Source organism: Rhinopithecus roxellana, chromosome 1 (assembly GCF_007565055.1).
Source record: "Rhinopithecus roxellana isolate Shanxi Qingling chromosome 1, ASM756505v1, whole genome shotgun sequence".
NCBI classification, from domain to species: Eukaryota; Metazoa; Chordata; class Mammalia; order Primates; family Cercopithecidae; genus Rhinopithecus; species Rhinopithecus roxellana.
Genome location: NC_044549.1, coordinates 47,206,898 through 47,230,999, shown reverse-complemented (window position 1 = coordinate 47,230,999; position 24,102 = coordinate 47,206,898). Strand labels below are relative to the sequence as shown.

The 24,102-nt window shown below is 47.3% G+C and overlaps 1 protein-coding gene across 6 annotated transcripts in view; it reads left to right on the top strand.

Moving 5' to 3' along the window:
* ZXDC (ZXD family zinc finger C) overlaps window positions 1-24,102 on the top strand; it is a 37,671-nt gene continuing 13,569 nt past the window's right edge. The window contains exons 1-9 of one of the 6 annotated variants that reach the window (XM_030942500.1): window positions 1-985; window positions 3,558-3,710; window positions 3,813-3,891; window positions 5,145-5,275; window positions 9,834-10,004; window positions 13,625-14,310; window positions 15,403-15,465; window positions 16,110-16,194; window positions 16,957-17,369. In XM_030942500.1, the coding sequence (XP_030798360.1) occupies window positions 79-985; window positions 3,558-3,710; window positions 3,813-3,891; window positions 5,145-5,275; window positions 9,834-10,004; window positions 13,625-14,310; window positions 15,403-15,465; window positions 16,110-16,194; window positions 16,957-17,069 (2,388 nt within the window). In that variant the 5' untranslated portion in view covers window positions 1-78 and the 3' untranslated portion in view covers window positions 17,070-17,369. The other 5 variants (XM_030942511.1, XM_030942491.1, XM_030942480.1 and 2 more) reach the window with 5 other exon arrangements.

The following is a 24,102-nucleotide window of genomic DNA, read 5'->3' as shown; positions in this document are numbered from 1 at the left end:
GGGCGGTGCACGCACACCTGGGCGGGGCGCGGGCCGCGCTGCGTCCGAAGCGGCTCCGACGCCGTCGCTGGGCCCAAGATGGACCTCCCGGCGCTGCTCCCCGCCCCGACCGCGCGCGGAGGGCAACATGGCGGTGGCCCCGGCCCGCTCCGCGGAGCCCCAGCGCCGCTCGGCCCGAGCCCCGCGCGCCGCCGCCTGCTATTGGTGCGGGGCCCCGAAGATGGCGGGCCCGGGGCGCGGCCCGGGGAGGCCTCCGGGCCGAGCCTGCCGCCCGTCGAGGACGACAGCGACGGCGACTCGTTCTTGGTGCTGCTGGAAGTGCCGCACGGCGCCGCCGCCGCCGAGGCTGCCGGATCACAGGAGGCCGAGCCTGGCTCCCGTGCCAACCCGGCTAGCCGCCCGGAGCAGGGCCCCAGCGGCCCGGCCGCCGCCCCCGGCCCTGGCGTAGCCCCGGCGGGCGCCGTCACCATCAGCAGCCAGGATCTGCTGGTGCGCCTCGACCGCGGCGTTCTCGCGCTGTCTGCGCCGCCCGGCCCCGCAAGCGCGGGCCCCGCCGCGCCCCGTCGCGCGCCCCAGGCCTCCGGCCCCAGCACGCCCAGCTACCGCTGCCCCGAGCCGCAGTGCGCGCTGGCCTTCGCCAAGAAGCACCAGCTCAAGGTGCACCTGCTCACGCACGGCGGCGGTCAGGGCCGGCGGCCCTTCAAGTGCCCGCTGGAGGGCTGCGGTTGGGCCTTCACAACGTCCTACAAGCTCAAGCGGCACCTGCAGTCGCACGACAAGCTGCGGCCCTTCGGCTGTCCGGTGGGCGGCTGTGGCAAGAAGTTCACTACGGTCTATAACCTCAAGGCGCACATGAAGGGCCACGAGCAGGAGAGCCTGTTCAAGTGCGAGGTGTGCGCCGAGCGCTTCCCCACGCACGCCAAGCTCAGCTCCCACCAGCGCAGCCACTTCGAGCCCGAGCGCCCTTACAAGTGTGACTTTCCCGGTAACCGCGCGCTCGGGGGCGGGCGGGCTGCGCGGTGTTGCAGGCAGGCCCGGGGTGCCACGTCCGCCCCACAGAGGGGCCTGCCAGACCTTAGCAAGCCGGGGACGCAGGCTCTTCGGGATTTGTGTTCTAGCTCCTTCCATGTCATTCGATTTGAGATCTTGGCCCTGCCTTGCCGCAGGGATTTCGATGGCAGGTAGCGCAGATCACCACAGCTGCGCTTCTCAAAGGTGGCGGCAACAGATATCCTTAACCTGCTTGCGCTTGATGAAAGCGGCAGCGCATCTTCACAGAGTGGCACGGAGCTGTGTGTCAGGTCTTTATTTTCCTCAGTCTCGTCATTTATTTACGGGGTGCACACTCCATGCTGGAGGAGCAGAGATGAATGTGGCCAGATTCAGGACCTTAACACGCTGGGAGGATAGCCACAGGTGTGCGCACATCCTGGCTTTTTTGCCTTTTATACTTTTATTTCCGTTGAACCTCACAGTTTTGTGAAGTTTTAAAAAGTAGCCGTCTGTGAAGGTTAAAAACTCAACTCATTTTACACATGAAGAAACAGAGGCCGAGCCTCGTGGATAAAGTCCACTGCTGGTGGCCGGGCGCGGTGGCTAACGCCTGTAATCCCAGCACGTTGGGAGGCCGAGGAGGGCAGATCACAAGGTCAGGAGATCGAGACCATCCTGGCTAACACGGTGAAACCCCGTCTCTATTAAAAGTACAAAAAATTAGCCGGGCGTGGTGGCAGGCGCCTGTAGTCCCAGCTACTCGGGAGGCTGAGGCAGGAGAATGGCATGAACCCCAGAGACGAAGCTTGCAGTGAGCCTCGATCGCGCCACTGCCCTCCAGCCTGGGCGACAGAGCGAGACTCCGTCTCAAAAACAAAAACAAAAAAAGTCCACTGCTGGTTATTTCTCCGCTGTCTCCACTGTGTGGACCTGCAGTTGTAGGGAATGTAGGACTCCAACACAGTTAATTCTTCACCAGGATGGGCAGCTTTCCCTGCTTTCACAGGGACAGGGTTCCTCCAGAAGGGCAAGAGAGGATTCCTGCCTGGAAAGGCAGAAGAATGGGGTCGGCTGGATGGCAGAGCCCAGGTGGGGATTGTGGGCTGTGGTGAGGGCCCAGGAGGAAGGACCAGTCATTCAAACCGAAACTGGAATGTGTGCCTAGCATGCCCTTGACCTGTATATGCACACGGCTCTCCTTATAATGTTTTCAAACAAGAATTTTGAAAGGATGAGATGATAATTATGAACGGGTTTTATTATTTTTTCTCTCGCATATGCCCGTGGACTGTCTTGCGCATTCCTCTTCAGAGAGAATGTGGCTTAAGGCCACTAGCTCAAAGCCTTTTTTAGTCATACGTTCTTGGGAATCTGATGGTGGCTGTAGACCCTCTCCCTGCTAAAAGTTTCATTCTGTGTATGATGCTAGGAAGGTTAGGGATCCTGCCTGCTTCCAGGCATGAGGTCCCTTCAGGGTTTCGTGTTGGCTGATCCATGAGGCTTCTTGTGCTGAGATGAGATTAGATGGTTAAAAGCAGGAGCAGTACCAGTGAAGCATCATCAAAGGGCCCAGACCTGAATTTCCTGAGGGCCTGAGCCAGGGAGTGGGAATGATGAGGGTCTCTAGCAGGTGAGATTGCAGAGGGAGAACCAAATGGTGTAATTATCTATGGGGTTGTGGGGGGTTCTTCGGGGCATTTGGGGACCAGATTGAGGCCAAAGATCAGCATTTCCTGGTTAGATGTTGCTGTGAAAAGTAGGGTTCCTTGGGTTGATACTTTTGGACAGTGCTATGCCATGTACATCTGTGTGGCAGTTCACAGGCATGATGGTATCTTGTTTAAGTCTCCAAGAAGAGCTGCAGCAAAGACCCCTGTTAAACATCCTGCAGCCTCATATTTTCCACCCTGTTGGAGCCCTGAATGTTTCTGTTTGAGGAGAAGCATTGCTGTGGAATTGTTAAGGCTTGGCTGCTTTGGCCGAGGGTTAGGATGGAGGTGAAGATTACAAAGCAGAGAACCTAAGGAAATGGCAAAAGGAAAAAGAAGCCAAATAGCAAGGGACAGGGCTGGCAATTAGAGGGTGTCAGGGAGGAAATTTGGATGTGTAGAGGATGCAGCATCACCCTCAAGGGGTGAAAAATCCTGGCCAGTAGAATGATTTGTAACCTTTCAAAGATCAACCCTGCCAGACAAAATCTTGTTCCTTAGTATTTGATTTCTCTCATGGGGTTCTTAGGTCTCAGCCTATGTTCAGGATCAGTGCTCTGGGACTGGCCAGTAGATGGCTTTGAACGGAGGACTTTCTCTTTATCAGCTGTTCCATCTCCAAGTCGTGTTGCAGCAGGTGGCCAGCGTGTGCCTATTGGCTGCCATTAGCTGCCTTCTTGTGGTGATCACAAAGCCAACAAGCATTAATGGTCATCCCTTTTTAGAGAGTGCTTCTGAGTCATGTTTTTCCTTGTCTGCTTCAGGGTGAACAGTGTCCGGTGGGTGTGACTAGCATTAGCTATGTTGTATAATTTTTGCCACGCTTTGAGCAGGGTTTTTGTTTTCCTTGTTCAGGCTGTGAGAAGACATTTATCACAGTGAGTGCCCTGTTTTCCCATAACCGAGCCCACTTCAGGGAACAAGAGCTCTTTTCCTGCTCCTTTCCTGGGTGCAGCAAGCAGTATGATAAAGCCTGTCGGCTGAAAATTCACCTGCGGAGCCATACAGGTAATGAGCTAGGGAACGCAAAGCATTTGGACCCAAGATTTGTCTTCATCGTAGCTGTTGGAGTTGTAAATTTTATGCTGTGTAATTTTTTTCTTTCATAAGGTGAAAGACCATTTATTTGTGACTCTGACAGTTGTGGCTGGACCTTCACCAGCATGTCCAAACTTCTAAGGCACAGAAGGTAATCCTTACATTTTGGTTTGCGTTATCAGCTTTGAAAATGAGTGATTTGTCAGCAGCAGAAACTAACTAATGAAATATCTGTAGACGTTTTTTAAGTTGTAAAAATAGCTCAGTGTTGATAATTTGGAAAATTCAGAAAACTGTAAAAAGAAAATTGCTGAGAATCTCATCACCTGAAAACACTTTTTCCTGTGTATAATTTTTTTTTTTTTGAGATGGAGTCTCACTCTGTCGCCCAGGCTGGAGTGCAGTGGCACGATCTCGGCTCACTGCAAGCTCCGCCTCCCGGGTTCACGCCATTCTCCTGCCTCAGCCTCCCGAGTAGCTGGGACTACAGGCGCCCGCCACCACGCCTGGCCAATTTTTTTTTGTATTTTTAGTAGAGACGGGGTTTCACAGTGTTAGCCAGGTTGGTCTAGATCTCCTGACCTCGTGATCCGCCCACCTTGGCCTCCCAAACTGCTGGGATTACAGGCGTGAGCCACCGCACCCGGCCCTGTGTATACTGTAAAAAAAAAAAAAAAAAAAAAAAAAAAAACTCAATTGGCATACTCTGTTCTTTAAAAAAAAAATTCCAGTTTTGTTTAACTTAACATCGTAGAATAAGCTTTCTTCATGTAATTACAAGTTTTCGTGGTGGTAATGACAACCCTGGAGACTGTCCAGGTGATGCTCAGCACTTTAACTGTGTGTCTTCTATTTTCCCAACAACCTCAAAGCTAATGTTCTTATTCTCCCTGTTTCACAGTGAGACTCGGAGAGATTCGATGGTTTTTCTGTGCTTGCACAACTGGGCTCTGAGGATTTAATATAAAAATGTCACTTAGGAAAAGACACAGTCTTTACAAGTTGGCTTAAGAGAGTCTTTTAGCATTGCAGCTGATGCTCTGTGCACATTTCTCATGGCCCGCTGTCGCTCGGAAAGCTTGTTGATCATGAGGGTTTCTAAACAATAGAAACACCTTCATCCATACATTTGGGACTCCACTGTTCTTAAATTGAAATAGCATTAATTGTTCAATGTGTGACTCTGGGGTCTGCTTAGTCAATAAGGTAGAATTTTTAACTATGGGGTAGCTAAATTGCAAATCTTCTCACGTGGATTGAAGACAGAGTAAAGATTTTCTGAAATGTACTGATGATTTTTGTAAATGTAAAGTTTGTATTTTGGTATATTTTGTAGAATTTTAAACAAAGAATCACGGTGAGTTGTGTGAGGAATCCCAGCTCCTTTATTTTTCTGTCTGGCAGGAAACATGATGATGACCGGAGGTTTACCTGCCCTGTCGAAGGCTGTGGGAAATCATTCACGAGAGCAGAGCATCTGAAAGGCCACAGCATAACCCACCTAGGCACAAAGCCATTCGAGTGTCCTGTGGAAGGTAGATTTTAAAACATTGCTTTGAGCAGTAAACTAAGTACCAGGCCAACATTTATCTTGTTAAGTTTCCATTGTTTGAAGGTAAATGTTAGCTGCTTAAAGACTGACTCAATATAAGTTGCGGCATTATGTTTAGTTACCTCATTGAGTTAATTGTACTATTTTGGGAGTAGTGACTTGAGAATCAGACACGGTTTGACTCATGGCCCTGATCCTCACTAGATCTTTGGCTCTAGTTAAGTTACCTGTTTAATTTGGTGGTCGTGAGGATTAGGTGAAACGTGGAAAATGCCTGTTTATCCATCTGGCGTGGAGCTCGGACTCAGTAAATGATAGGTACTTTTGAGATCACGTTTGAATGGTCACTCCAATCATTTTGTAATTGTATAGCAATAAAGCTAGACTGATTTTTTTTTGTTTGTTTTGATTTTTGAGACAGAGTCTTGCTTTGTTGCCCAGGCTGTAGTGCAATGGCGCAATCTTGGCTCATTGCAACCTCTGCTTCCCAGGTTTAAGTGATTCTCATGCCTCAGCCTCCTGAGTAGCTAGGACTATAGGCATGCGCCACCACGCTTGGCTGATTTTTATGTTTTTAGTAGAGACAGGGTTTCACCATGTTGGCCAGGCTGGTCTCAAACTCCTGACCTCAAGTGATCCACCCACTTTGGCCTCCCAAGGTGCTGGGATTACAGGTGTGAGCCACCGCACCCAACCTGACTTTTTAAAAGGGATGGTAGAGAGGTTTCTTCCTTTAAAACACTGAAGGCTTAGTTCATTTGCCAGAAATTGGCTGCGTGACCTGTGCGTGCTGGCCCTGCTCTAGTTCTGCAGGTGCACTGGGAGGCAGTGAGCCAGGGCATGTCGGGTGGTCATGGATTCAAAGTCTGGCTCTACCGCTCCCTAAAGTGGTGACCTCAGGCAAGCTGCTTCTCTGGGCCTTGGTTTCCTTATCTGGAAGAGAGAATATTAAAGACCCATTTAAAGCTGAGACTAGCTCTTAGAACATAGTGAACAAATACACAAGTGAACGTATGTACAGTTCCTCCTTCCGTCAGGGTTTCAGCTGGAGGTGCAGACGGGAACAGGTAACACGTAGGGTGCTGCAGGGATACAGAGGGTTTCCCCAGACTGCTCTTCGGGGTGAGAATGGCCTCACAGTCAGCTGAAGAAGGGGAAAGAGCACCAGACACGTGCGTGTGGGTGTTGGGGGTGAAATGGCCTGGGAGAGCCTCTCAGGGCCAGGAGTGGCAGGCTTGAGTGCTTGGGTGAGCGTATGATGTGATCATGTTTGAGTTGTGGCTCAGTCTGACTTCAGGAAGGAAAGCAACCAAGGGTATGGGGAGGTGGGATGGCCTGGATGGGGGTGTTAATGGTGGGAAAAGAGAAAGGGGCATCGATGGCAGAGGTGGGAGTTAGAAGTCACAATATACGGTGATAGATTTGGATTTTAGTTGAGGTCAGTGTCTCAGCTGAGTGGATTTGGAGGAAACAGAGTTTGGTTTGGACATGTTGTGTTTTTGGTACCTTTGTGCATCTAATGCGCAAAGGGCAGGGGATGTGCCGCTGGCACTGGGGAGAGTAGACCAGGCAGGGAGCGAAACAGACAGCACCCAAGTCGTCATTTAAGCCACAAAAGTGGATGAAATTCTCAAGGAAGAGTATAAATGGAGGAGAGGCAGGGTAGTGTAGTTGATCAAAAACTTGAATTCTGGAGTCACACTGCCTGGATTCGAGTCCCAAGTCTGCCATGTAAGTAGCTCTGGGACCTTGGACAAACACTTGAAGCTCTTTGTGCCTCTTCCTCATCTGTAAAGTGAATAAAACCTCCCAGCGTTGTTGGCGAAGGCTGGATTGGTTAGTAAGTTTAGAGCATATGGAAAACATCAGTATATATGTCAGTTTAGTGTTGTTATGATAGCTGTTAGATTTTCTTAAAAAGGACCTAGAACAGAGCCCTGGGGCTGCCCCCGATTCCAGTAGAGTGGCTGGGACAGGTAATGGCAGGACCAGCAAGAGCACAGAGGGGGTGGTGCTGAGGTGAGAGGGGATGTGTGGAAGTAGGGGTCACCTTGAGTGCTAGGGTGAGCCAGGACCAGGGAAGACATGCCTCAGTGCCACCTGCGGGGCCGTCTTGGTGTGTTGATGGATGAGGTTCCGTGGGGTCAGGCACTCAGGCAGAGTCCTGCTCTGATGCCCTGAGAGGTGGCCTGAGTGGGAGACGGAGATGGTTTGTGCTGACACATCCACCAGAGGTGACTGGGGAAAGGGGAAAGGTGGCAGTTGGCTGTGGAGGATGGGGCATTTATTTCTGTAGAACTCTGTTTCTTCCAGCAAGTCTAGGTATTCTGCTGGGAGAGAAAGGGGGCATTCCCCATGGGGTGTGTGGGCAGCATGTGGAGATGGAGTTGGAGCTAGTGGGAGGAGTCCAGAACCTCTCCTCAGCTAGACTGAGAGTTGATCATTCTTGGGGTTGGGCAATGGTTGGGACTGATGGCACCATTTTTTCCACTTTGGTAGATGTTTGAACTGTTGTATGATAAAAAGTAAAAGGCAAAACTACCTTTTTTTGGTAACAGGAGGAGGAGGAAAGGACAGGGCCACAGATCAGAAGTCTGTCTGAGGACAGGCACTGGGTGGCATCATGGCAGCCTCGGGGCTGTGTTTGCTGGGGCCTGTGTCTCGTGTGTTGCTGAGCCTCGTGCTTGCCTGGCCATCCACATGAGTGCCTCACTGTCCTCTGAATGCAGTCTGCAGACAGGTCTATCAGTAATGGCTGCTTCTGCCTGTCTCTGGTTGCAGCTTGGATTTGTAAAGAATGGACACAGATCTCAATATATGGGCAGAATTTGGAAAAGCCAGCAGTTAGTACACATGGAGAAATGATTACATTCCTGGTTGTCACAGGAAATACAAACCAAAATGAAATATATTTTTGCCTATGGAATTAGCAAATACTTTAAAAAATGGAAACCCAGTGCTGGCAAGAGCATGCAAGGGTCCTGTTGTAGCGTGGCCCTGCCATTGGGAAGGCATTTGACAGAAGATGTGCTTAGAGCCTCTGCTCTGTGACCTGTCTCTAGAAATCTGTGCTCAGGACCCCCAGCTGGGAAAGGGGGTTCCAGGGTACCCTGTGTACCATGGTGAGCAGGGCATGTGGAGGAAACTGTGCATTTGCAGGGCAAGCCTGGGCTGTCAGACCATCTCCTGTGTTTCCCAGATGGTCTTTGATGAGCCTGACCTGGAAATGAGTTTGCAGCTGTATTAGAAAATGAAAAATACAGTTGAAAACTACATTCACAGGCAGCCAAGGCCCTTACTCATCTGGCCGTATCCTATCTTCATAGCCTCTTTCCTTAAAATATCCCTCCTCCAGGTGCTGGGCTCCAGCAGTACCACCCCACCGTCCTGAAAAGGTGCCGCGAGTGCGTCGTGGCTCGCTCCACTTGCTTAGGTCCGTGCAGAGGCTCTGTAGGCAGGTATGGCTTTATTGGGCCCTCAGCACCCCTGAGAAGCAGGTGTCATTCCCGTTTCACAGAACAGAAAAAGGAGACCCGCAAAGGATAAATAATTTGTCTAAGGCCACACTACTGGTAAGAGGTTGAACTGGAACCCAGGCTGGGGAGCCTGCACTGCTGCCCTTCATGCCCCCATACCTTGGCTGGGCAGCTTCTGCAGCAGGAGCGCCATCTGCTTTGCTGCACAGTGGCGCAGTCACCTCAAATGCTGCATACTCCTGAGACTGCTTTTCTGTCTTCTCGGGAGTGGTGCGGTTTCCTCTGCTGCTCGCATGCTTCAGTGTTGGCACTGACTTACTGCCCTTTATTGAAGCAGCTGGCTATTCTACTTGCCCCTGCCGGGTCACAGGCCTCTGGCCGCCAAGAGCTCCACATCTTCTCCCTGCACCTGTATGGGGCAGAGCGCCAGCGTAGTGGAAAGCCAGGGCACGGAGGGGAGGTGACTATAACTTTGAATGTGTCTTGTTTTTCCTCTGATGCCTGTGTGCAGATCAGAGTCATAAGTGGATTGGGAGTGTAAGCAAGGAGATGCCAGCTCTGGGCTCCAGGACACCCGCTCAGTCTCCCTGGGCATCCAGTGTCTCAGTGGGAAAGTGAAAGGACTGACTTTGGTGATCTGTCGAGATAGTTTCCAGCTCTAAATGTCATCCTAGGATTACATTTTTTATGGTAATAGCTTAATCGAGATGACTAGAATAAATTGTTTGCAACTGAATGTTTAAGCAGTTAATACTTAATTTGACATAATCTTCCCAACATCTCCATGTAGTGGGTGAAGAAACAGGCACAGAGGTTGCTTAGACATAGCTGAGGTGGGACTTCAAATCTCCCTACATGTTTCACTGTATCTCTTGCTTTTTAAAAAGTTTGCTTTTGACTTGAATTGCTTGTGATGGTACTCCTAGAGATATTTGGTTTCTGTCCTTGCCAGTAGCCAGGGTGCAAAATGCAGGTCTGGTGGTTCTGATCTGATGAGGAAGTGTCACTTGTTCCTGGTTCCTTGGTGATCCTCAGGTTTCACACTCATTACTCTTTTTGTTCCAGGATGTTGCGCAAGGTTCTCCGCTCGTAGCAGTCTGTACATTCACTCTAAGAAACACGTGCAGGATGTGGGTGCTCCGAAAAGCCGTTGCCCGGTCTCTACCTGCAACAGACTCTTCACCTCCAAGCACAGCATGAAGGCGCACATGGTCAGACAGCACAGCCGGCGCCAAGGTCTGCACTTTCCACGGCCCCCGTGGGGAGCTGCTTCCCTGCAAGAAACGGGAATAGTGCCAGTGCCGTCTGTTCCTTCTTCACCTCTTGGAAGGCGTCGGGCAGTGGGGTTGTGGCCATGGCTGCCAAGCCAAGTGGCCTCTTTTGCACTCTCTCTGCCACTTTCCTGCTTTTGACCCTCTAATCCCTCCCTTGTCTTTTGTTTTTTGAGACAGGGTCCCTCTGTCACCCAGGCTGGAGTGCAGTGGTGTGATCATGGCTCACTGGAACCTCAGGGTCCTGCTCAAGTGATCCTCCCACCTCAGTCTCCAGAGTAGCTGAGCCCACAGGCATGCACCACCATGCCCAGCTAATTTTTGCATTTTTTGTAGAGACGGGGTTTTACTATGTTGCTCAGGCTGGTTTTGAACTGCTGGGCTCAAGCAGTCTGTCCACCTCAGCCTCCCACAGTGCTGGAATTACAGGCATGAGCCACCATGCCTGGCCCCTCCAGTGTCTTTGAAATGCTTTCCTGGAAGAATCTTTCACTTTGTTGACTTTCCCTAGTGTATGTCCCCTAAGCCTGTGTCTCTCACTGGGACTTTTGTCCTGAATTCTGAACCTGCCCCTCCTGCGTTTCCGTCTGCCTCAGCTCTTCTCTCTCCAAGTAACAAAGGCCAGAGCAGAGTTGTGTTTCAGGAGTGGACTGGGAGCAGTGAGGGCTGGAGAGGGCAGGGTTAGAGAGGAAAGTGACGGTGGCCCGGTGACCTGTGAGGGGAATGCTGAGTATGTGAGTGCCTGGTCATTGGGCAGCTTTGCAGCATGGGACTAGGAAACCTATCCCACTAGGCCTTCTCCACAGTCCAGGATGCAGAAGTGCCTGGCAGCTGTGGTGGCGGCCCCTTGGAGGAGCATGCGCATGTGCCCTGCTCTCTGGGGCCTGGTGCGGTTATCGCTCCTCACTGGGCCTGGCTGATGGCATCATAGCTAGCCCTAGAGTTACTTCTGCTGCTCAGTCCGTGGAAGCTGTGTGTGTCACCAACTGGGTCCTCCTGTGAACTGTGTGACCAGCAGCACCACAGCAGAGCACTGGCCTTGGTGCGCCGCTGTGTCACAGCTGACGCATTGGCAGGGGACAGGCCTCCATGCCTCGCACAGAGTTTGATGAGGGGTTGGGCTCAGGGCAGGTCTGTGGCCTTTGCTTTCTTGTGATCCTATTTGGAAGTGGTCATGAAGCCCCTCCTTGGGATCTTGGACACTGATCTTTCACAGTTTACAGCAGTTGCCATTCAGCTTTATATTTAAATAAATTACCCTTCTTGCTTCAGTAGTGTCTTGAGGACAGGGAGTGTGTGTGCCACCTGATTGATGTTGGAGGGTGTCATCTTTGCTCACAGAGGCCCACATGACCAGGCCCCCTTTCTCTGATGGCTCTGTGAGACTACATCACTCAGGCCTCTCCCCTGTTCGGCCGTTCCCTCTCATGGCACACTTCCCCTTTCCTGACCTGGCCAATTCAGAAGTCAGCAGAAGCCCAGTGTTATACCAGATGCACTTTCCTTAAACTCTAGTGGGATGTGAGACCCTCTTCTGTAGCAGCTTGTGTATCCCAGACTTGAATTTCTTGTGCGACAATGACTTATTTGTGTGTCATCCCCCTGCCAGCTGTCAGGGGTAGAAGACCAGGTGTCACCATTTCTGCTAGTGAAAAACAGGCACTAGAACACCCGGTTACTGTGGGATTATGTCATGCCCTCAGTGGGTGGTTTCAGTCCCCCTAACGGTGGTCCTGGGAGTGGGGTCCTCACTGGTGAAACCAAGATAGAAAGGACTTGCCAGGGTCACACCCGCAAGAAGGGCTGGGGCTGGGCTTTGAACTGTGGTGATCATGACTGTTTTACCACTTGCTCTGCTAACTAATGTTTATTTAGTGATTGTGTTAATATCTGGCCTTTGTACATGTCTGGTCTCTCTAGTAGTAAGTGTTTATAGAATTAGTAAAGTGCTAAATAAGGAAATTTATTAATAAATGGGTATCATTTGCACTGAGATTATTCATAGTCTCTTCACAGGGAGCTGAATCCTCAAGAGAGTCAAGGGAGTTTTTAGAAAGTTTTGAAAAACTGACATAGTTTTCCATTTTTAATTTCTCCAAAGGATCCCTACCATTTTCTTTCAAAACGCTTCATTGGTACTAAGGGATATTTGTTGAAGAAGTGATGCTATATTGATGCTTTTTTTAAGCTTTGAAGTAATATGACAACTAAAGACGATACATTCTGATTTTGATTTTCTTTTTGTCTAGAATAGATTTTTGTAGATTTGCATTATTAAAAATAAAAAATATAATAGACACTCTGGCCAGGTGTTCACAGCCTGCAGGTATGAGTTTGGGGTCAGTAACAGCTGCCGTGGGAGAAATAGGATCAGAGAACTGAGAGCAGGTTTTCCTCTGGGCCAGGCGCTGGCACAGTCAGGAAGCTGCTGGGGACAGTCCTCAGGAAAGGGTGACATCAAGTCCTTATTTGGCTCTTTTGCCCAAATTAATTATGCTCCCATTTTACCGTTTGCTTGATGCTTGAAGCATCCTGTGATTTGGTATAACTGACATGTACTTGTATACAAACCCAAAACTTGCCTGTGCATTGAAATTTTTTGGCAGTCATTATTCTCCCAAAGGTATGTTGATTATTAAATTTCATAGTTGAATAACAAATAATCAAATATTTAAAGAGTATTATGACCAAAAATTAAGACTCCAGATGAAGAAGGGCCTGTTGGAATCATTACATGCTGCCTCAGGGCTGGGCACTGTGCTGGGAGCTGAGGGGACAGTGGTGGTCAGACGGCTCTCCACCCTCAGAAGGCTTGCTTACAGTCCTGGTGGGGAAATGTGAGGCTGGAAATGCAGTGGTAGGGGAGGCTCTGGGAGGGAAAGCCCATCAGGAACAGCTCTGTCTAGGGGGCCCCCAGCATGCCTGGAGGTCCTGTGCATCTGCCTAGAGCTGAAGCTTCAGGTCTGTCCTGGCTTTGCCAGGCAGCCAGTTTCATTTTGTTTACCCCTATATGGCTCCAGTTGGTTTTGGGGTGGCAGCTAGTTGTGGAGTGGAGCACAGAGTTTGGCAAACATGAGCTGACAAGCTGATTTCAAAAATATCCTCAGAGCACAGGCCAGCTAGCAACTGGCAGCTGAGGATGATGTGCCGTGGAAAGGTTCAGTCCTCTTGGGCAGCTCCCGTGGCACCGGGAGGGGAGAGAGCGCAGGCTTTGAAGCCAGAAAGACATGGATGCAAGTCTTACTTTGCTTCTTGCTGTTACCAGTTGGCCTGACCTTAGGAAATGTTATTTAATTTCTCTCCAATTGTTCCCACTGGAGAAAGCCCTGTCAGCCTGAGGATCCAAGATGCGTACGTGAAGTGTCTGATGTCAGCCAGCATCCGTTCCTGTCCCTTCCTGGGGTGTGTGTCAGGTGCCCCGAGAGACTGGCCGTGGGACTCTGTCATGATAACCAAGCTTCAGGGTCTGGGAAGAGGACAGTCAGTGCTTCCTTGGGGCATCACTTGGTAACATCATGGGCATAAACAAAAGTACTCAGTCTTCAAGGTCATAAAGTAACCGGAGTGTATTCCTTTTTTTTTCAGATCTCTTACCTCAACTAGAAGCTGCAAGTTCTCTTACTCCCAGCAGTGAACTCAGCAGCCCAGGCCAAAGCGAGCTCACTAACATGGATCTTGCCGCGCTCTTCTCTGACACACCTGCTAATGCTAGTGGTTCTGCAGGTGGGTCGGACGAGGCTCTGAACTCCGGAATCCTGACTATTGACGTCACTTCTGTGAGCTCGTCTCTGGGAGGGAACCTCCCTGCTAGTAATAGCTCCCTAGGGCCAATGGAACCCCTGGTCCTGGTGGCCCACAGTGATATTTCCCCGAGCCTGGACAGCCCTCTGGTTCTCGGGACAGCAGCCACGGTTTTGCAGCAGGGCAGCTTCAGTGTGGATGACGTGCAGACTGTGAGTACAGGAGCATTAGGCTGTCTGGTGGCTCTGCCCATGAAGAACTTGAGTGACGACCCACTGGCTTTGACCTCCAGTAGTAACTTAGCAGCACACATCACCACACCGACCTCTTCAAGCACCCCCCAAGAAAATGCCAGTGTCCCGGAACTGCTGGCTCCAATCAAGGTGGAGCCGGACTCGCCTTCTCGCCCAGGAGCAGCTGGGCAGCAGGAAGGAAGCCATGGGCTGCCCCAGTCCACGTTGTCCGGCCCAGCAGAGCGGCACGGTGCCCAGGACACAGAGCTCAGTGCAGGCACCGGCAACTTATATTTGGTATGAAGCAATCTATTCAGTCATCACCATATAGGTCACTTCTCTCATACTCAGTCTTGAGGATATTCTGGATTAATCCTTTCTATGCAGACATTTCTGGTTTACAAAAGGACGCAGCCCTGGACTACAAGTCTGGAACTGACAAGTTCTTATGACCTTGACAAATCACCTTAACCCATCTGAGCCTTAAATTCTCATTTATTTCCTACATAAGGAGATTTGGCTAAATGCTTTCTGAGGTCCTTTGGAGTCCTGTGGCTCCATGATAATGTGCTCCTTTCTTTGAAAATTGGGGGTTTTGTAATGTTGAGATACTTTGCCTCTATGCTTCTCAGCTCATGACCAGCCCTAGAAGAGGAGTCAAGACATAAGCCACCTTCAGAGGTTCAATGGAAACTTTAAAACCATACCAAACTCTTTTAGAACTAAAATTAACAAGAAAAGAAAAGAAAAAAAGGGAGGGATTTATGAGCCTTAGTTCTTGGAGGATTATAAGAGTACTCCAATTTTGAGGCTGGACAGTTAATATACTTTATATCAATTATACATTTAATATAATTTAATTTAAAATAATTTAAAGATTATTGGGAGATAGTCTGACTTTCCTGACTCAGATGGGAATGATCAGATAGGGTTTTTTTTTTTTTTGTGGCACAGGCTAAATTTGATGGTGACATTTATATTGTTCAGAGTGTTACATCTTATTTTACCACAACTTTTAAAAAATGTTAAATCTTTTGAAGTAGGATCAGTTGTGAGGCACATAGTAACTGAGGCTCCATGGAGCCAGCTTTCATTTCTTTCAGTGGGAGAGGACGGTCTCTGTCTCTGCATTTCTGGTGTCTTGCTTGTCGGTGGCAGAGCCATGCTTGCCAGCCTTTTCTTAGCCATAGCAGTTGCTAAGTGTACAGGTGACTGGGCAGGGATGGGAGGTGGCCACAGTTAGAGACAAGTGTGCAGTCAGTCCCTGGTGCAAGGACTGTGTGCCTCAGTGCCTTGGGAAATGGAAGCTCCCTGGTGCAGCTGTAGTGTGGGTGGAGGTGGAGAAGCCAGCAAGACCTCGGTCCTAACCCATGTTCGTTTTCTTGCTAGCTGTGTGGCGTTGGGCTACCTCGCTTCTCTGAGTACAAATGGTGTGTGGTGAATGGGTCCCAGGTATGCTATGAGCTTTGAGGGCTGCTCTTTTTTCTCTTCGTAGTGATAAGTGTTAAACTGTCTTTCTTTGGAAACGTTCACAGACTTCCAACAGCTGAAGTCCTCTGAGTACTGTCTGGCACCCTCAGGAAAGTTCCTGAATTCAGTACCATCATTATTGTTTTTGCGTAAGACTTTGAGTGTAGCCCCTGCCACCAGAGCGGCCTCTGCAGCGGGTCTGTAAGGTGGGACCTGCCCGGGGCCTGCCATACACGTGTGTGGCACAGTGTGAAAAGTGTCGCGGAGTGCTGTGGTAAGGTGACCCTGGGTCACCCAGGCAAGGCTCAGTGTTTGTTTCAGAAAGCAGAGAAGTACGTAATTGATTTAAAAAGTTTCTGTGTAAAATATTTTACTATGTTTTAGACTTTGGAGGAATAAACTTTGCTTCTCTGGATAAGAAAGTCACATACATTGTTCCAGCTCCAAGTTTGTTCAGCCCTCGCCACAAGTGGACGTAGCATTTGGCCCTTTGTGGCCTTGTTGGCGACTCTGGTTATGGGAGCTCGGATATGTCCCAGAAGCAGGCTTATGGCACTTCTCTAGCTCCCTTGCTACCCTCCCTTTGTGTCTAGATAAGTGACTGACACGCTTTTCTTTGGTCTCAGGAGAGTGGGGGCTCAGCAAGAACTGATTACCGAGCCATTCAACTAGCCAAGGAAAAAAAGCAGAGAGGAGCGGGGAGCAATGCAGGTGAGGCCATGTGTGCTGCAGCCCTGATGAGTGAGGGCCTGAGAGTTCTCTGTCACTATTACTGGCAGAAGAAACACACAGCAGGTGTTTCTGTGCTCTTGGTTTTACTTTTCTGTTCAGAATACCCTTTTTATCAACTCCTTAGTTTTATTTGAACTTAAGGGAAAAACTTAGTAACAAAATTCCCAGCATCAGTATGAACCTATTTTATTTGCCTAAACAAGCTTTGTGAAAGTTAAGGGTTCAAACACCAGTGTCAGTTACCTGGAAGGCTACTAAGGTAAATAAGCAAAGCAGGCCAGGTGTCAGGAAAGCAGAGATGGTGCCTGGTGCTGAATGACCTTAGGGCCTGATCTTGGCATGGCAGAGACCTGGGCACTGCCACTGTCCCCAGGTACATGTACGTGGAGCCAAACTGTGTGTCATGTGGCATTGTCAGAGTTTTGTTGAAATCTTATTTGAAAATGTTAGCAACTTATTTGTATTTTTAAAGACCAAACAAGAGCTGGTAACCTATGTGGCCTCAAGCATCTGTCCTTCCTGAAAATGGAATAGTAGGATGTAGTGCTTAATGGAAACTGCTAAATCTTTTTCTAAAAAGTAACAGTGGATTTTTAAAATGTATTTTTTTGTGTGTATTTCATTTGTCTTTTGTATTTATCTAAAAGGGTTGATACGATTTTATATCTTGCTCTCTATTCCTAATAGTATCATGACTTCTTATTTAAAATAAATAACAATTGCCGATTTTCTGTTAATCAGTTTTCTTCAAGCCAGTGTTTCCCTATCATGTTGTGTGCATCGGTGTGGATTGTGACTTAGGAAGAGACACCTCCACGGTTCACGAAGTACCAGAATGGAACTTGCAGAGATAATAGAAGGAAGTGTGGTGGTGAAATTTGTAGAAAGAGTTGACCATAGACCAAGTAAAGTTCATGGAGGAAAGCGGATGCCTTTATTGAACCTGATAGATAATCTTGAAGGAAAAAGAGACAAACATTGAAGTATATAACACGTGTCCTATTTATTACATTGCTTTGGAGTACTATCTATAAAGGAGATTTGATGTTTTCATTACTGTTTTTGTAAATATTTCAGCATTATCTTTAAAAAGTTCAGGACATTGGCCAGGTGCAGTGGCTCATACCTGTAATCCCAGCACTTTGGGAGACTGAGGCGGGTGGATCACCTGAGGTCAGGAGTTCGAGACCAGTCTGGCCAACATGGTGAAACACTGTCTCTACTAAAAACACAAAAAAATTAGCCGGGAGTGGTGGCACATGTCTGTAATCCTAGCTACTTGGGAGGCTGAGGCAGAAGAGTTGCTCAAACCTGGGAGGTGGAGGTGGCAGTGAGCCGAGATTGTGCCACTGCACTCCAGTCTGGGTGACAGAAAACGAGACTCCATTTCCAAAAAAAAAAAAAAGTAAGGACATTAAAAAAAATTTTAGCCACCTACTGTTGCCAATTCTTTAAAAATTAACAGTATTTTCTTAATGTTAGTATCTAACAAATATTCAAATTTTCAGTTGTCCCAGATGCCTCAAATGTTTTGTGTAACTGTTGGAATCAGAATCCAGTGGGGTTCATATGTCACTACTGGTTGATACATCATCTCTTGACTCTGACAACTGTAGGGTTCTCTGCTATCTCTTGCCTGGTTTTTGTTGAAGGAACTGATTGTTCTTTCGAGTGTGCCAGTCTGGACCTTAATGATCACATCATTGTTTTAACACGTTCCTTCCTTTTTTTCTTTTCCTGTAAATTAGTAGTTATGTCTAGTGGTTAGATCTGGTTGGTTGATAAAACTCTGCTGCAGGTGGGGGTGGGTTCTCGCTGGAGGCCCCCAGCCTGTGGTGGGCTGGCTGTCTGTACTGCTGGTGACCATTGTGACCAGATACTGGATCTACTCATTCCTTAGGGGTTACTCTAAACGGTGGCACTCTAAATCTATCATTTCTTTCTTTCTTATAGCTGGGACGTGTCTATAAAGAGCAGCTTCTCATTTTTTTACTGTGAGGTGCAGTTAATGATGTTTGAATCTGTTTGAGTTTCTTAGCATCCTACAGTGATGGTCAGAGTATTTTAATGCACTCATTGGTTTAAATACTTCATAGACTTCTAAGGGAAATTGAAACCTGGTACCTGCTAGGTCTCCTTGTGTGAGTGCAGCAGGAGAATGTCGTCGTGAGGGTGAGGCTGCTGCCACTGCCACCCACATCCTTGAAAAGCCCCTCCGGGTGCCTCAAGCCAGTGGAGGAAGGCCACTGTCTCTTTTCCAAAACCTGCAGGGCACCGTTGTCTTCCTGCGCCCATGTGTCTGCTGTGGTTTTAGACCCCTGTCCCCCCTCAGCGGGAATGCCTTTGCCTGCTTCCCCTCAAAACAGCATCATGCATACTCATGCTGCATTTATCACAGCTGAGAGTCCCCTGTGGCCGCAGTCCTGGAAGCTGAACGGCAAACTTGATGTGGATATGACCAGGCTCCCCCAGTGCCTTTCCCTGTTGCAGGCCGCATGTGCATTTAATTGTCACCCCTCCCCATCTCCTGTAGTCTGGATGAGGGCCTTGGCCCTCCCTTGTCATGGTCCTTTCAAAGAGGGTGGGCCTATCACTTTGGACTGTCCTCCCTGTGGGCCTGACTGATACCTTCTGGAGATGAGACCTGGGCTGGGGTTGCTAGAGACGGGGGCGAGGTGCCCTCCCCACACATCCTCCCTGGGCTATGCTGTCTACATGGCAGGTATGTAAACCTGGATCCCTGGTTAGGGTGGTAGCTGCTAGGTTTCTTCACCATCAACTTCCTGTTTTTCCTTTTGTAAGTAACTATCTTGCAGTAGATGCTTTGAGACTGTGTGTGGAGCTTGGGGGTCCCTGAGATCATCTTCACTTCTGATACCAACTGCAAGCTTGGGGGTCCTCAAGACCACCCTTAGGTAATTCTCTAGAAGGACTCATGGAGCCGACTGATGACTGTTGTACTGACAGCTAACGCTTATTGCAGCAAAAAGACACAAATTAAAGCCAGCTGAGGGAAAAGGGGCCCAGGCAGGGCTCATGAGAGTTCCTAGTGTGACACTTCAAGTGTCCTCCCATGAAGGTGTGAACAGTGCCAACTTCTCCCAGCACGTGACAGCACACACAGGTGCCATTGCCCCCCAAAGAAGCCCACCTGAGACTCGCTGTCTGGAGTTTTGTTGGGTCTCAGTTGTGTGGACTTGCTGGCCTTAGTCTCCAGCCCTCCAGAGGCTGAGCTGGCGCTATGTGCCCAAGGCCTCCACCATGGGTTAGCACAGACTGTGGAAGTGGTCCAGGGCGCCCAGTTAGACAGACATTCTTACCAGACAGGGCATTCCAAGGGCCTAGAGATCTCCCAGGAGCCGGGGCCAGAGGCCAGGCCTCTCTGGGCAGGGTTAACCCTTTGCCTTGCAGTCCAAGTGCCCTGTTTCTCTTTAAGCTTTCCTCTCACGTAACACTCAGTGGGGGCTTTTGCCTGTGGGGTTCTAATGGTGATTTTCCATTTCCCTTATTTTTGTATACTTATTAATTGGAATTTTGTAAGGAAGAGCTGTCTCTTCTCCCTCATTTACTTATTTTGTATGGATTCAATTATACTGATTTGCGATCTCCGCTCACTGCAAGCTCTGCCTCCCGGGTTTACACCATTCTGCCTCAGACTCCCGAGTAGCTGGGACTACAGGCGCACACTGCTACGCCTGGCTAATTTTTTTTTTGTATTTTTAGTAGAGACGGAGTTTCATCGTATTAGCCAGGACGGTCTCGATCTCCTGACCTTGTGATCCGCCCTCCTTGGCCTCCCAAAGTGCTGGGATTACAGGCGTGAGCCACCGTGCCCGGCCTTAACGGTATTGATTCTTTAGGCTGTAGTCAGTATTGGATTATGATTAATATTATCACCATTTATTTTGTTGCTCCAGTTGTTCCAGCTGTGGACAATCCTTCAGCTGGAGTCTTGTGCCCCATCAGCTCCATTCTAGCTTTTTGTTTTGAGCACTTCCTTCCTTCCTAGCACCAGCAGGCTCTTGTATTATCCCTGTCCCTGCCCTGGAATCAACTCCTCCTCCAGAGAGCCCTGGTTTCTTTTGTTAGAGGGTGGTATTTAGAATGCAGACACCAGGTGTACTTACTGTTACTGGGGTGTTGTTACACTATGGTTTCAGTGGTCAGTGCTAGTGTTTATGTATGTTAACCCACGCTGTGCTTTGGATTCAGGCTATTTCAAATTTTAGATAATATGGTACATATATTATGTATTAATACCACTAGTTACTACATTGGTACTTTTCAGCAAAATATATCTAAGTGGGGTCAAATAAGACTGTAAATAGCTTTACATCAGTTCAGGTCAGTTATGTTGCTAAATTACTTTTGGCATTAAGTTCAGGGGGAAAAAATGGGGTTTGGGACTTTTGGGGTTTCAAGATTTGTGATTGAGAGACTGTGGACCTGTAATAAGTCCAAGAACGAGCAGTTTCTGTGTAATAGGACTGTTAATGGAATCAGGTCATTTAGAAACAGTCAAGACTCCGCTGTTGTGAATGTGGTTAGGAGCCAGTGCACACGTCAGTTCTTAGGAAACGTGCAGTCTGAGCAAAGCATCTGAAATTCAAGACTGTTCCTATTGTGTTGCTGTTGAGTGTAGAAAATAAAATGTGCCAATTTCTTTATCTCGAGTATTGAGATTCTCCCCTTAGAATAAAACAAGAATTTTTCTCTCAGTGTAAAACTGTCAAGTTTTATTCTTGAAATGAATAGCAAAGTTAAGCTTAAAAAAAAGCATAAACAGCTTCAGAACTATAAATGAGTATGTATACCTCTCTGCTGTCTAAGGGGCAGAGAAGGGAAAGAAGGTGTGGTGCTTGTCAGAGGAGGCAGCAGCAAGACACATGGTGACAGAAAACCAAGGGTGTCCTGTGTCACAGTGAAATGTAATGAGGGCAACTCTCCTGCCAAGAGACAAAGATTGAATACATCGGAAGCACACTCTCTGCTGTGTGTTGTCTAGGAGAGGTGCACCCTGTATGGAAATATTTGGGAAGGTTAAGATTAAGACAGGGTAAAATAAAACAAAGGCAAATCACAAAGCAAGGGCTAATGTTAATATGAAAAGTGTAGAATTCAAGGAAAAAGCATGGGAACAAAGAAGATTTTTCCTCTTTTTGGTTGCTGTTCGTGTGTAGCCTACAACAAAACTATAAGACCCACAGACATTTATATGAATATTTATTGGAAAACATATACTATCAATATAATGTAAAAGCCGATAGAAATCTAGGATAATTGAATGTATAAAAACTAGCAGTTTGAAAGTGATTAGTTCATTATTTGCTGATCAAGCAGAAAAAATAAGCATATGAAAGATGTTTATAATGGGATTAATAAAGTTGATTTAATGGATCCTACTCCATGTCTGTGGAATATTTGTAGAAATTAAACGGAACAAATTAGGGCATTAGGAAAACTATACAAATCTTTACCAAAAAATGTATATATAGTACTGCCTATATATACACATAATATATAGTACTGCCTATATATGTATATGTATGTATGTGTGTGTATATGTATATATGTGTACATATACATATATACATATACACATGCACATATACATGCACATACACATACGTATACAGATGCATACACGCATATGTATATGTATACACACGTATATGTATGTCTATACATGCATGTACATATATGCACATGCATACACATGCGCATGTACATACATGTACATATGTGTATGTATGCGTATGTGCATGTATACATGTATACATGTTTGTGTGTATATATGTATATGCATATGTGTATGTGTGCATATATGTATATATGTGCATGTGTGTGCATATGTGTATATGTGTACAGATGTGTATATGTGTAGGAATGTATATATGTATGTGTACATATAGGTATACATGTACATATATGTTTTCTGATCATAATATGTTAAATTAGTAAAAATTACTTGGAAAACAAAAGAAAACCTCTAGACAATTGGGTGAAAGAAGAAATAAAAGCGAGGCTGGGCGTGGTGGCTCATGCCTGTAATCCCAGCTCAGCTACTCAGGAGGCTGAGGCAGGAGAATCACTTGAACCCGGAGGCAGAGGTTGCAGTCAGCCAAGATCGCACCATTGCACTCCAGCCTGGGCAACAAAAGCGAAACTCCGTTGCCAAATAAATAAATAAATAAAAGCTAATTACAAATACGGGAAAATGGATAGGCCATGTGTTTATAAGTTTGAACTCTTGAGCCAGCGACTTCTCTGCACATTCAGCTTTCTCCTTTGTGAAATGGTAATAGAAGCATGCTGCACTTGGGATTCTTGTGGATTACACGTGAGGGTCTTAGAAACACTTGACGTTGAAGCCAACTATTATGTATTACTGTATATGGAACACAAGGGATGTGGCCAAAACTAGATGCAGGTTTGTGCCTCAGATGTCTTCCTGTCAGAACAGAGTCAAATCCAGATTTTGATGCTTAAATGTGACAGCTTATTCAGATTTAGAAAAACTTTTGGTATGGGCCAAAGAAAACATATCCTTAAGGGGATACAGCCCCTAGGCCATCATTTTCCATTTTTGTCTGAGCAATTAAAAAAAAAAAGCGTTAAGTAAATTCCACAAATTCTTTGGAATACATGGAGATAAATAGATATGTTAACTGATAATAAGTTAGAATACTTGCAACAAAATGCAGAGTTTTCTAGAAAAACAAGTAATCATTCAGAAATAAGAATATGAATAGTTCATTAACAGTTCTCCCCCTTTGTGGAATTTGTACAGTAAATGCTGCTCCAAAGCTCTGTGGAAAACAGAAGCTTCCCATGAAAAATCTGACAAGGATATCTCTCAGAAAGAGAGCTGTAATCCCAGCACTGTGGGAGGCTGAGGTGGGAGTATTGCTTGAGGCCAGGAGTTCAAGACCAGCCTGGGCAACGTAGTAAGACCCCCATCTCTAAAAAAAATAATAATAATGATTAGCCAAGTGTGGTGGCGCACACCTGTGGTCCCAATTACTGGGGAGACTGAGGTGGGAGAATCACTTGAGCCCAGGAGATGGAGGTTGTAGTAAGCTAGGATCTACCACTGCACTCCAGCCTGGGTGACAGTAAGACCTTGTCTCAAAAAAAAAAAAAAAAAAAAAAAAGCTGTAGATTGGTGACTCCTACGAAGATAGATGGAAATGTTCTAAATAAAACACACTTAGGATCTGGCAATACATATATTTAATGTACTATTCTGACCAAATAGAGCTTAATCAGATAGCTTGAGAATGATTTAACGTTAGGAAGTCTGTTAATTGCATTATCTCAATAATCGGTGAAGAACTTTGTTATTTTCTCAACAAATCCTGTATTTGATTTACAAAATTGATATTCATTACTGTACTGGTGGGACTAGGAATGTAATAAAAGATTATGTGCCCAAACCAACAGCCAACATCATGCTTAATGGTGGGTTATCAGAGGCGGTTCTGTCCACACACCTAGGAGTTAGACAGGAATTGCGTGTATTACCCTTGTTACCCTTGGTATTGGATGTTGTTTGAAGGTTCTTGCCATTGAAATAAACCAAGAAAAAGTAATAAGATAGAACTGCAGGAAGGAGACAAATAACTTACGGATGATTTGACTACTTATTGGAAAACTCAACTATCAGAGAAATTAGTAAAACAGAAGATATTCAAGTGCCAGTTAGAAAATAAATGTCTACTATCCAGAGCTTCTTGCATAGCCAAGTAGCCAGCTAGGAAATGCAGTGGGAGAAGAGATCTCATTCACACAGCAACAGAAATCGTAACATAGCCAGGAGGAGATGTCACCAGTGGACAGGAGGTGAAGGGAGGGATGACAAGATCAACTGCTCTCACCTGGGGTGAT